Here is a 15,047-nt window from a genome sequence, read left to right as displayed (position 1 = left end):
TATACATATGTGTATAGGTATAATACGAGCAAAAAAAATCGTTTTTTAATGAAACCACAATGAAATATAAGAATTTTGGTTTTTATGCTTTTTTAAAATGTTTGTTTTTTTTTTATAATTTTTTAGAGATTTTTTTAGTTGTCTAAAATGGTTCTCAAAGTTCTCAATTTGCCAATGGCTCTCTTAGAATCCTTACCCTATATATAGTGGAGATTTCAAATGAGAACCCCTTTGAGTTTTAAGAACCCGAAAGAACTCTGTGTAACGATTTTTTTTTTCGAATTTTTTTTACACATGCATAATATATGTAGGTTACATATACGAAAAAAAATTACATAATTTTTTAGGCACCAAGTCGACTTTTTACACATGTGTAACGGACGTAAAAGTTAGTGTAACCACTTACATCTTTATTCTCTCTCCTACTTTGACTTTTTTGCTAGATTTAATCTCAACCACATAATCCAATCCATTTAATTAAGTGTGGCATAGAATGGAGTTATTAAGTTCTTACAACTCAACATGGTTCTTAAAAGATCCCTCCCCTATATATATATATATATATAGGATCAAGATCATGTGAGAACTTTTTGGAAATTGAGAACTTTGAGAAGCATTTTGGACCACAAAAAAACCCAAAAATAAAAAAAAATCATAAAACAAAAAAAAAACACAAAAATAAAAAAAGAAAAAAAACCAAAGTTCTTATTTATCATACCGGTTTCTAAAGAAAAACGTAAAAAAAAAAATTCTCGGTTTAGCTAAATTATACATGTATGTATAATATGTACATATATGTACACACATGTTTTTTTCCTATACACATATGTATAATTTAAGGTAAATAATAATGTACATATGTGTACATTACGTAACTAGAGATTAAATGAAAGTATACATATATGTATAGGTATAATACGAATTAAAAAGAAAAAAAATCAGTTTTTTTTATTATACATATATGTATAATATGTACACACATGTTTTTTCCTATACACATATATATAATTTAAGGTAAATGATAATGTACATATGTTACATTACGTAACTAGAGATTAAATGAAAGTATACATATGTGTATATGTATAACACGAATTAAAAAGAAAAAAAAAATTTTGGTTTTTTTTAATGAAATTGCAATGAAATATAAAAATTTTGGTTTTTTTTACATTTTTAAAATTTTCGTTTTTTTTTGTTTTATAGTTTTTTTAAATATTTTTAGAGGCTTTTTTTTGTGGTCCAAAATGGTTCTCAAAGTTCTCAATTTGCCAATGGTTCTCTTAGGATCCTTACCCTATATATATATATATATATATATATATATATATATATATATATATATAAAATAACATGGGTCTTCGAGTAACCCAGAAAACGCTACAAATGTGGAATACGACAAGGGCACTTATGTATAGGATGTACCAGCGGCGTATCCACAATATCCTTCTCATATTCCATTTGTATAGTTGCCCAAAATCACCCTAGGTTCCAAGTTATTCCACACCATCGTTCATGCTATGGTTTCCATGCAGGGACCTTTATAATTACGTATGCATCCGTAATTACTAGTTTCATCGCATGGTCCACATAGTCAGTTCTATTGTGTGGGTTAAAAAAATACTAAAGGTAAATATGTGAAAGACAACAATATGAATAAAACTTTGAGTGCAGGGTTCCATTTAGGCTCCCTAAAAGATTTTGTTAGTTGCTGAGAAGTTTGAACGTAATCAAGCACAACATAATAACGGATGTTTAAAACTTGGAGTATTCTTGAGGACTTACATCTCGAGTTCGGATATATTAAAGGAACCAACAAGATGTTTGAAACTATGAATGTAGGAGGCAAAAAAGTTGTTCGTACAAGTACTACCTCTATGGTAATTGGTAACCATGTGAATGATTCGATTCATAGTTAGTCAGTTTGGAATTAAATACGGTTACTCGGACGAGCGGCAATTTTGAGAATTTTGCTTCAAAGGTAATATTGGAAGTTAGGCTCGTGGCTTTAACAAATGTATGATAATCGGATGAGAATATGTGGTTTTTGAAAGAGTTGCTCATTGCGCGAAGGAATAGCACAGTGTCGTGGTTAGTGTTGTTAGAAATGGTGATGGTGTGTAAGGCCCCGTTACCGGTAGCCCTACTTTCGTGTTGGATTTACTCATAAACACAGTTCTAAATATCAGAGTTAATTAAAACTTTCGCGGAATATAAAAGCTTTCATAAAACATTTCATAACAAAACACGTCTTGTCTTAAAACATCATTTTGTCTTTCAAAATAAACGAAACATTAAACTTAAACGTCTTGAGTCTTCCGATGCCAGCCTCTTATTCAATGCCACGTGTCTCCTCAAGCGAGCTGCCTCATCCTACTCACCTGCGTGCATACTAAAAGTCAGCTACGCTGAGTGAGTTCTAGTTAATCATACACTATACAATACACATAAACTTATATTCTTTCATTCATACTTTCATACTTTCTTTTGTATTAACTTACTTTCATATCTTACGTTATAAAGAGCATTACGCCCTACATTCCTCGAGTATTATTAGGGCTCGGTACCCTCCTTCCTCGAGTATTATTAGGGCTCGGTACCCTCCTTCCTCGAGTATTATTAGGGCTCGGTACCCTCCTTCCTCGAGTATTATTAGGGCTCGGTACCCTCCTTCCTCGAGTATTATTAGGGCTCGGTACCCTCTTTCCTCGAGTATTAGTAGGGTTCGGTTCCCTAGTTATCGAATATTAGTAGGGTTCGATTCCCTCTTCGTTACCATACAACCATACATCATACCTCGAGTATTATTAGGGCCCGGTACCCTCTTCATAACCATACAACCATCCTTTCCTTCTTTTATTAACTTTATCACATTCACGAATGTAAAATCATTGTGATAAAGTTTGCGAGAAATCTTAGTTACTGCTAAAGTTTGCGGGAAAATATATAAAAACAGAATCCTTAGTTACTCTTGACCGAAGGTCTTCGGTTACTCTTTAACCGAAGGTATTCGACTAAAGATTAAGTTGTAAACTCTTGACCGAAACGAATATTATCATAATCAAGGGTTTTTTCCCTCGTAATCATATCTTGTGTTCAACCTTATTATTGATAAGCACTTCACCTCACGCACTAATTTGATCAAAAGTTGCTTTGTCAATTTTTGACCGAAACAATTTGGCGCCCACCGTGGGGCAAACAGTGCTTTGATCATTATTCATTTTCAAACGAAACCCTACTCTCAATATCCACAACATGTCTTCACAACCCAAGATTGTTTCATCTTCTGCCGCAGCCTCAGAATCCTTAGTTACTGCTAAAGTTTGCGGGAAATCTTTAATGTAAAATCATTGTTTTCTTTAGGTGGTGTCATAGAAAAAAAAATAAATTATAGGGGATTGCCTGGTAAAATGATTCGTTGTAGATGGATATGTGTTTTTAAGCTTTAAGTCGAATGGAAAATTTTTGGTTTAAAAAAAAAGGATTTTTACATATTCCTCTCCCCCCCCCCCCCCCCCGGCTAACACCTAGTAATTACATATTCCCCCAAGTATGAAATACTAAATACATATTTCCCCTTTTAATATGAAATTACCTATTTACCCCTATTTAAATGTTTAAAGTATCCCTTACAAAGTCATATTAAATAATTACATCATAACATTATCTTCTCCAAGTCTCCAACCATTTTGTTTGTAATCTAGGTGTTGGAAACTTGATGTTCAAAATATCAAAGATCCTAATCTCCCTCGAGCCATCATCCCATCAAATATAAACCCTCCTCGCCAAACAGCCACACGGTTTCTGGCAAGCTCGATTCTCCGGCGAGTTTTCGGCCACTTCATCGCTGTCGGAAATGACCATCACCACTCTTTCCCTCTTTCTCCTCTGAATTCCTCTGTCTCCCTCCACTTAGCCCCACCGTCAACGCCGATTCCCCTACCCCGCAGCTCTCAAAACACGTGAGGTTGCCGGAGATGAGACCTAGAAAATTGGTAAAACAAGACGGCTGTGGACTTTGTGTGGTGGTGGTGGTTCGGCGGAAGCTGTAGCTCTAGATGGAGAAGATAACAAAGGTATGGTGAATATGCCTTAGTGCCATGTATGAAGAAGAAGAAAGGTGTTCATGAAAAGAAAAAAAAAGAAGAAGAAAGAAGAAACATAACAATGGTGTTGGACTGATGGTCCTACAACACCAACTACATTTAACATGTGGTTGTTATAATTTTATTGTTTTTTCTTTAAATAAAGAGTAAAACAGTCAATTCATAAGTAAATTTTAGTAAAATGGGTATATGTGTAATATGTATGTTTTAGTAATGGGAAATACGTAATTGATTTTTTTAGGTTGGGGAAATATGTAATAAAGGATCATAGTAAGGGGAAATATGTAAATGTCCCTGAAAAATCTTTATATTTATATATATGCTTATTAGTTAATTATATTATCATTAATTGAGGGTTTGAAATTATAGTTATAGGGTTTTCATAAAATGAACGCGGAAAATGTGCATGGTTATAAAGATGAAGTTTTGAAAAATATGAAGAGGTTAGTAAAATTACACATAAGGTTCAAATGGTCATAGAATGTAGATGAAGGTGTTGCAAGGCGGAAATAGGTTAGTCCTTCATGAGGGTAGCAAGTGCGCTTACCATAAAAAAGATGAGTACTGGCTTGCGAAAATGGTTAATCGTTGAGTTGACTGACTGGGGTCGAAATGGGTTCATGAGTGATCGGTCCAAAATTGAAGCATTGGCATCAAGAAAGCCTAACGGAATTTTGCGTTCCCTACTTTGGATTTGAGATAGATTGTAAGACATTGAAAATGGTGCGATGAGGCGCAAGAGTGATATGAAATTATGATACTTAAGTTGAAGAAGAAGAAGAAAATATATATATTGAGATGAGATAATAATGAAGGTTGAATTTTTGAAATAAAACATATGTTGCAGTGAAAAATCAAACCGAGGAGTCCGGAGACTTTAAAATATACATTGTTGAGTATCTTGTTAAAACACAATAGAGTATGAATTCGTAAGAATAAACCAAAGTTATAAATTTCGAGGAATCACACAGAACATAAGATAGAACTTGCGATAAATTGTTAAAATGGTGACATAATGTTGAGTTTGAGATTTAGATACAATACATGAAATATTATTGAGGTGGAGGCTGGGGTAAAGTATCAAAATAGCATGATATAACTTTGAAAAAATAACATGAGGCAACTTGACAAAATAACATGAGCTAAGTTGATAATATAACATGAGGTAAATTGATATCATGAGGTAAGATAACATGATGTAGCCTTAATAGATATATCAGGTAAATTGATAAAATAACATGAGGCAAATTTAAGATACACAAGGTAAAATGGATAAAATTACATGGGGTAAATTTATCAAATAATATAAGATAATACATTACGGGGTAAATGTATACAATAACATGGGGTAAATTGTTGAGGAAAATTTATAAATAACATGAGGTAAAACAACATGATGTAAATTTATAAAATAACATAGGGTAAATGGATAAAATAACATATGATAAAACAACATGAGGTAAATTTGTAAATTAACATGAGATAAATTTGTAAATTAACTTGAGATAAATTAATAAAATAACATGAGTTTTCATATATCAATAAAACAAAATACAACATTAAAATTAAGGTTGAAATCGAATATTCACGTATCACCACAAATTTCAATTTCAATAAAACAAAATACAACATAAAATTGAGGTTGAAATCAAATATTCGTGTATCACCATGAATTTCGATTTCAATAAAACAAAATACAACATAAAATTTTAGGTTGAAATCGAATATTCACATATCACCATGAATTCCGATTTCAATAAAACAAAATATAACATAAAAATTGAGGTTGAAATCGAATATTCGCGTATCACTATGAATTTTGATTTCAATAAAACAAAACGCAACATAAAATTGAGGTTGAAATCAAATATCACGTATCACCATGAATTTCAATTTCAATAAAACAGAATACAACATAAAAATTAAGGTTGAAATCAAATATCACGTATCACCATGGATTTCGATTTTAATAAAACAAAAATACAACATAAAAATTGAGGCTGAAATTGAATATTCACGTACCACCATGAATTTTGATTTCAATAAAACAAAATACAACATAAAAATTGAGGTTGAAATCGAATATTCACGTATCACCATGAATTTCGATTTCAATAAAACAAAATACAACATAAAAATTGAGGTTGAAATCAAATATTCAAGAATCATCACGAATATGTGATATTAAGTTCGGAATTGAAGTATCCATGAACCACCATGGATTTTCATATCCCAACACAAATTCAAAACCAAATAATGAAATCGAACCGAAAACTAAGTATTCGTGTATCACCACGTCTTGTGAGATTTCCAGTTAAAACATTGAGGGTCAAGTCATACATTGCATGAATCGTCATGACTTTATGCAAATTTTAAAAGCAGGAGTGCAACCATTTTCCATTCACAAAGGGAAGATGGTCATGTTGACGGCTTAAAGTGGTGGTTCGTATGGCGTTTGGTGGAGTATGCTTTGGCCTAATAGGTTCCACACCCTTTCCGAACCCCCCCCCCCCCCCCCCCCCACCCCCACCCCCACCCTAGGTAAGCAACCAGGTCCCACGGTTAATTGGGATTTATGCATATTGCTTATCCTTAGGTTTTGAAAACCTTTGTGTCAAGGGTTCGGAAAACAAGCATGTCCCCCTTCCATTTACTACATACCCACCACATAAAATCGTCATTAAGGATGGGAAAAACTTAAAAATCAAATATGAGTTTTGAAAAAATATTTGAAATAATAACAAATCTAGTTTTATGCATAAGCTTGGACTTGTGTGTGATGCTTGTGTACATGAGGCAAAAATATAACAATGATAATATAATTTTAGCATGTGCTTGAACAAATAGGGCACCACACATAAAGCATGCAATTTGAAACCCCAGAAAAATAAAATAAAACTATCACTAAACTAGGGCATTACGTCAGACTACTTATCTTACAGTCACGGCTCTGATACCAACCTGTCACACCCCGACTGATGGCAGAATGCCGAGGCATAACCTATAGATTGCTCAAGTGACTTGTTAGAGCAAAGGAATGATTCATGCGGGCTTCCAGCTTAAATAAGTGGCTTGTCACCGGAATAAAAAGTTGTGTTTTGTAAATTAGGGTTTATCCCTATAAAACTTATGTTTGTATAAAAATAGGTTTCATTCCCAGTTTCTGAAATAAGAATTAAGGTGTTTTTATAACTCTGGTCATTTTCCTAACTACGGTCCTGATGAAATATTCCTTTGTAAATTATTTTAAAAAACACTGATACCACCACTCGATGTTCACGGCTTCCTTCCCGGGGTATAGGGTCGAGGGCTGTGACGTAAACAAATATGAGCTAAGAACAATGCGAGTGGATAGTCCAAGAATGTGATGAGGCGATGCTAAAAACGGTGTGAATGGTCGCCGCTTTGACATCCTAATATAAACGAACTGGCACGTCATGATGGTTTGGATGAGAAGACAGTTTTAAAAATCGTCACGTGCGGTTAAGTGATAACACTCCACAACCACCTTTCGTATAATCAGCTCTCTTATAATCGTGGAGAATGGGTCAGCCCCGAGAATTCGCATGCCTCGGCCGAGCTAGAAAAAATATGCCCCTTAAACATTAACGTACAAAATAATGTAAACAATTTATTTTAATGACGATTAAAGTTATGACAATAAACATAACAATTACCAAAATCATGATATTAGTATGAGTGCATATTAAATAAGCTAATAGCTAACCAAGGATTTGTGGAGCTCTCCTAACATTCTTGATAGCAAATTGGTGAATCAAATCTTCGCAATTTATGCTCTATAATATTCCATCCTCGATGGCTATCATCGCCAACCCGCTAAGTGTTTCTTTGGGCATTGCGGATCGTAAATAAGATTTCAATGACTACAATTTCAAAAAACTCATTTTTACGAATGCTACCATGACTGTTGGTGTTTGAAGTCGGTGTTGTGTTATCCCGCCTATTTGTTTCGTTTTTTTTTATTTATTAACTTTTATTGATTAATTTAGTAATGTGTTTTTTTTTTTCAATTTTTAATGAGCCTATAAGTCTTTGAGTAATTTAAAAATGTAAATAAAAGGAGTTTGGGTATTATAAAAATAGTGGAATTATAAGCATTTGAGCATTCTATATATATAACATCAGAAATTTTTAAAATTTTGTTGTGCCCCCGAAAGAAACGTGTCCCGACCGGCCGCCCACATTGCCCACCCATGAAGCCGGCCATGGTGGAGGTCATCTCATCTATGATGTGTTTGTGGGCCTACGGCCCAAACACCTAGAACGGGCCCATCGGACTCAAATGAGCCCAACCAAACGGGCCTAATGACACAAACATAACATAACCATTGTTTTAAATGTACTAGATCGACCCGACAACTAAAATCAACGAAAGACATAAATAAAAGTAGGATGGCTTGATGAGGTTGGTACCATATTGGTACTGATCCCAATTTTCCTATGAACTTGTGCAATCTCCATCTCAAGACGAAGGGAATGAAGTTTCTTATATTTGTGGTAGTTAAGGCGGGGTGAAGAGAAGAGACCGTAGCGAAGGAGAAGCAACAAAACTGATCGAAGGAAACGAAGATCCATGTTTGTGGGTGGCGGCTTTTGGCATTTGGGTAGCCAGAGAATACGCTCTGATACCATAATAGAGATTATGGCCAAACTAACTTTCTTAGGCCTATGGGTATACTCTAACGTCCGAACATATTTGGCTTTCTTATAATCAAGAAAGGGTATAACCGTATAAATAGAAATTACAATATATAACAATCTATTTTCTAGGAATATTAAACTCCAAATTAATCATGTTCAGCTCATAACCACCTGACATATTTACTTGTATTCTAAAGAAATGAAGGGACCTAAATCATCTGCACAGGCTGCCCACCATCTGAAACAGAAAACAAATAAGAACGAGCTCAAAACTGACGGTTAAGTGCTAAAATCATGATTTAGAAGCACAAACAACATCTCCAGCCAACTAAAAATAAGCACATAAAGGGAACACCAATATTTCAATCTAAACATGAACATCTAAAAACACAAGAAATACGTGTATCATAAGACGAGTGACTGACTATCTGAATTAATATACTTAGCAAATACTGTTATATCTAGTTAGACGTCTGGTGTACACTTTATCTAATCGCTCACGTGTTTACATTCTTGCAAACTTGTTCTTGTCATATTTTCACAAGAATAATGATGCTGATCTCATATTCTCATCTTTAGTAATATCAATATTGATAAAACATTAAAAACTATTTGTAACATAATCTAGCTAGTAGTTATTTGGCATACCACTTACATTCCAATCTAAACTGCATTCATTTGTAACATATTTATAACTTTACCTGAAGGTAAGAAATGCTGCATCATCATCAAAATTAGGCTGAGCTGGCTTCTGAAGCGTAACGTCCAGCATACGTGTAGATACTTGTGCATTATATATACGATTCCATCTCAAGATAAGTAAAGCATTGGTGGCAAATCTAGACACATAGATAGATGCACCAACGCTTAGAGTGGAGGTTTCACTTCCAGTGGCCAACCCATCCTGCATTCTCTTATTTTTCTCCTCTAATATTTTTTCCTTCTTCCTTGAACAGTGTCTCCGCCATGCAGACTGTATGTAGCAGGCAGCCCATGTCCTCCACTGCAGCGAGTAGAACCTAAAATAGAACACGGTTAACTAGCTTATCAACTAATATAGAAAACCAAGAATGGGTAACCTTTTTTTTGTGATCATGAGAACCCGTTAGAGGGAGGAATCATTAAGCTTGGCGAACTGGGTGGGCCGGGCGGATTCTGAGCAAATGAGTTTGGACCAACGGGTCGTTTTAATTTGGTTTAAGTGAAAACGGGTTGTGGCCAAAATGGAGTCAGGTTGAAATTAGTCATTTTACAAAAAAGTAACAAAATAGATTCACCAGCTATCTTTTTTAACGTGGCTGTGGCGAGGCGACTGTGGAGGTGGCTGCGGTGGTGGTGGTGACGACCACGAGTGGAGGAAATGGCGGAGATGAAGATTGTGGTGATGGAGAGAAACAATGGTGATGGGTGGTTCTAACCCATTTGGACCCTTTTTAAGTTAACAGACATAACATACTTGTCTGGTGTGATCATTGACTAGTTTGAATGAACCCATTAACTAATTTGAGGTAACCCAAATGAACCCATTTACAAATTATTTATGTTCATTCTTCAAAGAATGGATCAAAATTAAGGGTGTAAGTGAGCCAAGCCCGAGCTCGACCAGCTCGTTTGGACTTACGGGAACTCGAGCTCTTTTTCTACAGCTTGTGCCTGGCTCGTTAATAGGTTTTTCAAGCTCGAGCTCGGCATGTTTCTTATTTTATTATTTAACTTATAAACATTTATAATTAGTTTTATACATTTTTTAATTATAATTTTTATATATAGCATAATATTTATTTATTTTATTATATTCTTATATATAATAAATATTACATAAAATAAAACTTATTTAGGTAATAAGCTCATTTAGGCTCATGAGCCAACTCGAGCTCAGGCTCTAAATAAAACAAGCTTATGTTAAGGCTCGAGGCCGGCTTAATTCAAGCTTTTAACGAGCCGATCTCGAGTAGCTAATGCCTCACGAGCTGGTTTGGCTCATTTACACCCCCTAGTCAAAATTGCCATCCCTTGAAGGTTAGAAATGGAAAACTTTTATTTTGTGAATACCTAAAGGTATGTTGGAGACGTCTCCTATGCAAAAGCCTAAACTGGGACGCAACGAACAAAAGTTCATCGACCACTAGAGCGAATGCTTGAACATTTGTAAGGAGATGCGGGAATTACTTGGAGTTGAAGACTTGTCGGTTTCGAGTTCGAAATTCCGGGGGTGATTGTTGGGAATTTCGGGTCAAGAGCGTTACTTGGCGTGCAAGGCAAAGTAACATGGTTTAAGGAGTGGATAACTATAAACAATTAAATGTGCTCAGATTTAATTGTTAGTATAATTATCTGGTCCTATTATTTAGCAATCCTAATTGTAGTCTAAACGTAAACGTGATAGGCTAGATTATAAATACCCGTGCTTTGGGGTTTAGGAGATTGTAATATGAGTAATTGAGTTTTGTGAAGTTTCTCAATAATAACAAACGTGTCAGGGTTTGTATTCGGTTCTGTGTGTTCGTGTTCGATACCTGGTACCAATTCCATTAATTGGTATCAGAGCGTTCCAAGGGCACCTGTGAACTTACAAGACCTGCAATCGGAACCAACCTGCGACGTGAGGAACGTTTGGACGGCTTATTCACCCAGCCACAGGAATCAAAACCTGCGACTTGTCCGGCGATCAGAAACCAGCGTTCAATCGATTCGGCAGTAGCAGAATCCAACAGCAGAAATCGATTGAAGATCTATTGCCGGTGAGCAGCAGCAATTTGCGACCGGACCGGCGTGACGGATCTTTAAACGGCGAATTACTGTTTGTTGAAGATCCGTACAAATTATTTTATCTTCAATTATTGTTTGTTGAAGTCGGTTCTTTCGGAAACACAAAAGGTAAGGCTGAAAAGTAAAAATGGTATTCATATTGTGTGGACAGGAGCTACGAAGCAGAAAGCAAACAAAAGAAACTTCTAAGGTTATTTTCTTTATTCAATTACATATTTTTTAAAAGGTGATTTGGTTGTGTATAATAAATCGAATCACGTGTTGGAACCATTGAGTCGAGGTCAAGGGATTTTTCAAGATCTTATAGCCGTAGAAACAATATGAGTAACGCGAACCAAACGGGTAAAGAGACGACCTCCGGATCGTTTCAGTGTCCGCGTTTGACAAAAACGAACTACACGAGTTGGAGTATGCATATGGAGGTTATTTTTGGGATTCATGGAGTTTGGGATGTAATTGACCCTGGCTCTAATGACGTGAAGAAAAATAACATCGCGAAGACGCTTCTGTTTCAGTTGATTCCCGAGGAACAGATACTTCAAATCGGTAATTTTAAATTGGCAAAAGAGATGTGGGATGCCATAAAGTCAAGATATATGGGCGCGGAACGTGTGAAGGATGCTAGACTTCATATGTTAATACGTGAATTTGACGGTTTGATGATGAAAGAAACCGAAACAATTGACGTGTATGCCTCGAGAATAACCACAATCTCCTCGAAAGCAACCACACTTGGACAACCGTATGAAGAAAGAAGGCTAGTTCAGAAATTCTTCACGAGCCTGCCGAGCCGGTTTATCCAAGTTGTAGCATCCTTCGAGCAAGTGTTAGACCTTAAAACAGTCGGTTTTGAGGATGTTGTCGGGAGGTAAAGACTTATGAGGTGCGTATCAAAGGACACGTGTTGCGTTCTGAAGAAGGTAAACTTTTGTTTAATCATTATGAATCCTCTTCGAGTTCGAGGCAGGTTTCACGCGAATAGAGTAGGGGTCACGGGAAAGGTTCGAACCGAGGACATGGTAGTGGACGTGGTAGTCAAAACCATGGTTCACAAGGAGGGTCTAATGAAGGGGATAAACGAAAGGTTAAAAAGGATTACTCGGAAGTTCAATGTTTTCGTTGTGATGAATTTGGTCACTTCGTTTCGAGGTGTCCGGAACGAAGGAAAGATAAACAAGCAAATTTGGCCAACGCGAAAGAAAAAGATCCGTCCCTCTATATGGTGCGGCGTGTTCAAGAAAAAATGTACTTAAATGAACAAAAGGTTATACCAAAAGATTATGAGGGTGGTTCAGACGAACAAGACTTGTGGTATTTGGATAACGGTGCAAGCAACCATATGACGGGTAATGTATCCTTTTTCTCTGAATTAAATAAGCGTGTTGGTGGCAAAGTTAAATTTGGAGATGGGTCTTATGTTGATATTTGCGAGAAAGGGTATTGCTAGTCGGTAAAACGGGGGAGCAACAATTATTGACTGACATTTATTATATTCCTAGTTTACAAAGTAATATTATTAGTCTTGGGTAAGCAACAGAAAGTGGTTGTGATATTCGTATGAAAGACGATTACTTGATGATGTATGATGATCAAGGAAAATTGTTGATGCGGGTTACTCAATCCAAGAATCGTCTTTATACGATTAAATTAAAGACAGGGAAACCCGTGTGTTTACAAGCCCGGATTGATAACGAGAATTGGCTTTGGCACGCGAGACTAGGGCACCTAAATTTCGAGTCTACAAAACAAATGGTGAAAAAGAATATGGTCGTTGGAATGCCAAAAGTTGATCAAGAAAATCAAATTTGTAACTCATGCTTAGTTGGGAAGCAAACGAGAAAACCGTTTCCGAAGTCGGCGACTTTTAGAGCAACCCGAGTCTTGGAACTAATCCATGGAGATTTATGCGGGCCCATTACTCCTAGTACCATAGCCGGAAATAGGTATGTGTTCGTCTTGATAGATGATTTTTCACGTTTCATGTGGACTTTTTTGTTGAAGGAAAAAAGTGAAGCGTTTGATACCTTCAAGCGATTTAAAGTCATGGTGGAGGCGGAAAATAGTGAGAAAATCAAGATGTTTCGAACCGATCGAGGGGGAGAATTTACGTCTCGTGATTTCAATCGGTTCTCTGAAAACGAGGGTTTTAATGTTAGAGCACGTCGGTTGACATTAGTTTTAACAAAAAAAAAACAGTGAGCTTAGAAAGTTATAACCAAGTTGGGCAGATGAATGGCCCACCCATGTTTAATAATGTAGAGTAGAATTTTGCTACTAAATATTCCTCCCCAAGTGGTAAGAGTATTTTAGTCCATGGTTAATACTGATGTAGATTTAGAAGTAGGTTTAAAGGGTGTGTGAGTTAGCCGTTCTATAAAAAGTTTGAATTCTGCTGGAACTTTTGTTAGGAACTAATGGAATTCGTATCAGGTATCGAACACGAACACGAACACACAGAACCGAATACAAACCCAGACATGTTTGTTATTATTGAGAAACTTCACAAAACTCAATTACTCACATTACAATCTCCTAAACCCCAAAGCACGGGTATTTATAATCTAACCTATCACGTTTAGACTACAATTAAGATTGCTAAATAATAGGACCTAATAATTATACTAACAATTAAATCTGAGCACATTTAATTGTTTATAGTTATCCACTCCTTAAACCATGTTACTTTGCCTTGCACACCAAGTAACGCTCTTGACCCGAAATTCCCAACAATCACCCCTAGAATTTCGAACTCGAAACCGACAAGTCTTCAACTCCAAGTAATTCCCGCATCTCCTTGAATTTGATTCTCCCAAGAGCCTTCGTCAAGATATCAGCACATTGCTTAACACCACTAACATGCTCGACACTTACTTCTTCACGATCAACACATTCGCGAATGTAGTGATACCGAGATTTAATGTGTTTGGTCATTCCATGGAAAACTGGATTCTTCACGAGAGCTATCGCTGATGTATTATCGATACGAAACACCACTGCTGGAATTTCCTTGTCGAATAACTCACTTATCAATTCCCTTAGCCAACCCTCCTGACACGCGGCTGCGCTTGCCGCCATGTACTCTGCTTCACATGATGAGAGTGCAACTGTATCTTGTTTCTGAGAACACTAAGTAATTGGTGAAGACCCAAGATAAAATACGTGCCCCGTAGTGCTTCTGCCATCGTCTTGGTCAATATTATGGCTATTATCACTATAACCAAATAACACGTTTTTCCCACGAGTGTAAGAAATACCAAAACCGAGAGTACCTTGAATATAACGAAGAATTTGCTTTATAAGAGTTGCATGAGATTGCTTTGGGCTTTGCATGTACCGGCTTACGACTCCGACCGAATACGCCAAGTCAGGACGAGTTTGTAAAAGGTACCGGAGACACCCGACAATCTTTCGATATCTCGTAGCATCAAAATCTTCTTCAACTTCAAATTTAGAAACTTTTATACTCGGATGCAATGGAATTTGAGCAGAATTGCAAATCTTCATTCCTTCTCC

The 15,047-nt window shown here is 36.1% G+C and overlaps 2 protein-coding genes across 2 annotated transcripts; one reads left to right on the top strand and one right to left on the bottom strand.

The window, feature by feature from the left end:
- Positions 1 to 8,344: 8,344 nt before the first annotated feature.
- On the bottom strand, positions 8,345 to 10,457 carry LOC143632231 (cyclic nucleotide-gated ion channel 1-like). Its single transcript, XM_077100798.1, has 3 exons — positions 10,387 to 10,457; positions 9,467 to 9,784; positions 8,345 to 8,426 (listed from the first exon to the last, which is right to left on the bottom strand). The coding sequence occupies exons 1-3, from the start codon at positions 10,455 to 10,457 to the stop codon at positions 8,345 to 8,347; spliced, it is 471 nt and encodes a 156-aa protein (XP_076956913.1).
- Positions 10,458 to 11,854: 1,397 nt separating this feature from the next.
- LOC143632230 (uncharacterized) lies at positions 11,855 to 12,981 on the top strand. The gene is made up of 3 exons (XM_077100797.1): positions 11,855 to 12,402; positions 12,502 to 12,618; positions 12,684 to 12,981. The coding sequence occupies exons 1-3, from the start codon at positions 11,855 to 11,857 to the stop codon at positions 12,979 to 12,981; spliced, it is 963 nt and encodes a 320-aa protein (XP_076956912.1).
- Positions 12,982 to 15,047: the final 2,066 nt, after the last annotated feature.

Source organism: Bidens hawaiensis, unplaced genomic scaffold (assembly GCF_021521415.1).
Source record: "Bidens hawaiensis isolate Kalapana, Puna unplaced genomic scaffold, B.hawaiensis_p1.1 tig00006386_1, whole genome shotgun sequence".
NCBI classification, from domain to species: domain Eukaryota; kingdom Viridiplantae; phylum Streptophyta; class Magnoliopsida; order Asterales; family Asteraceae; genus Bidens; species Bidens hawaiensis.
The sequence above is the reverse complement of the archived record's forward strand: the minus strand, read 5'-3'. Positions and strand labels throughout refer to the sequence as shown.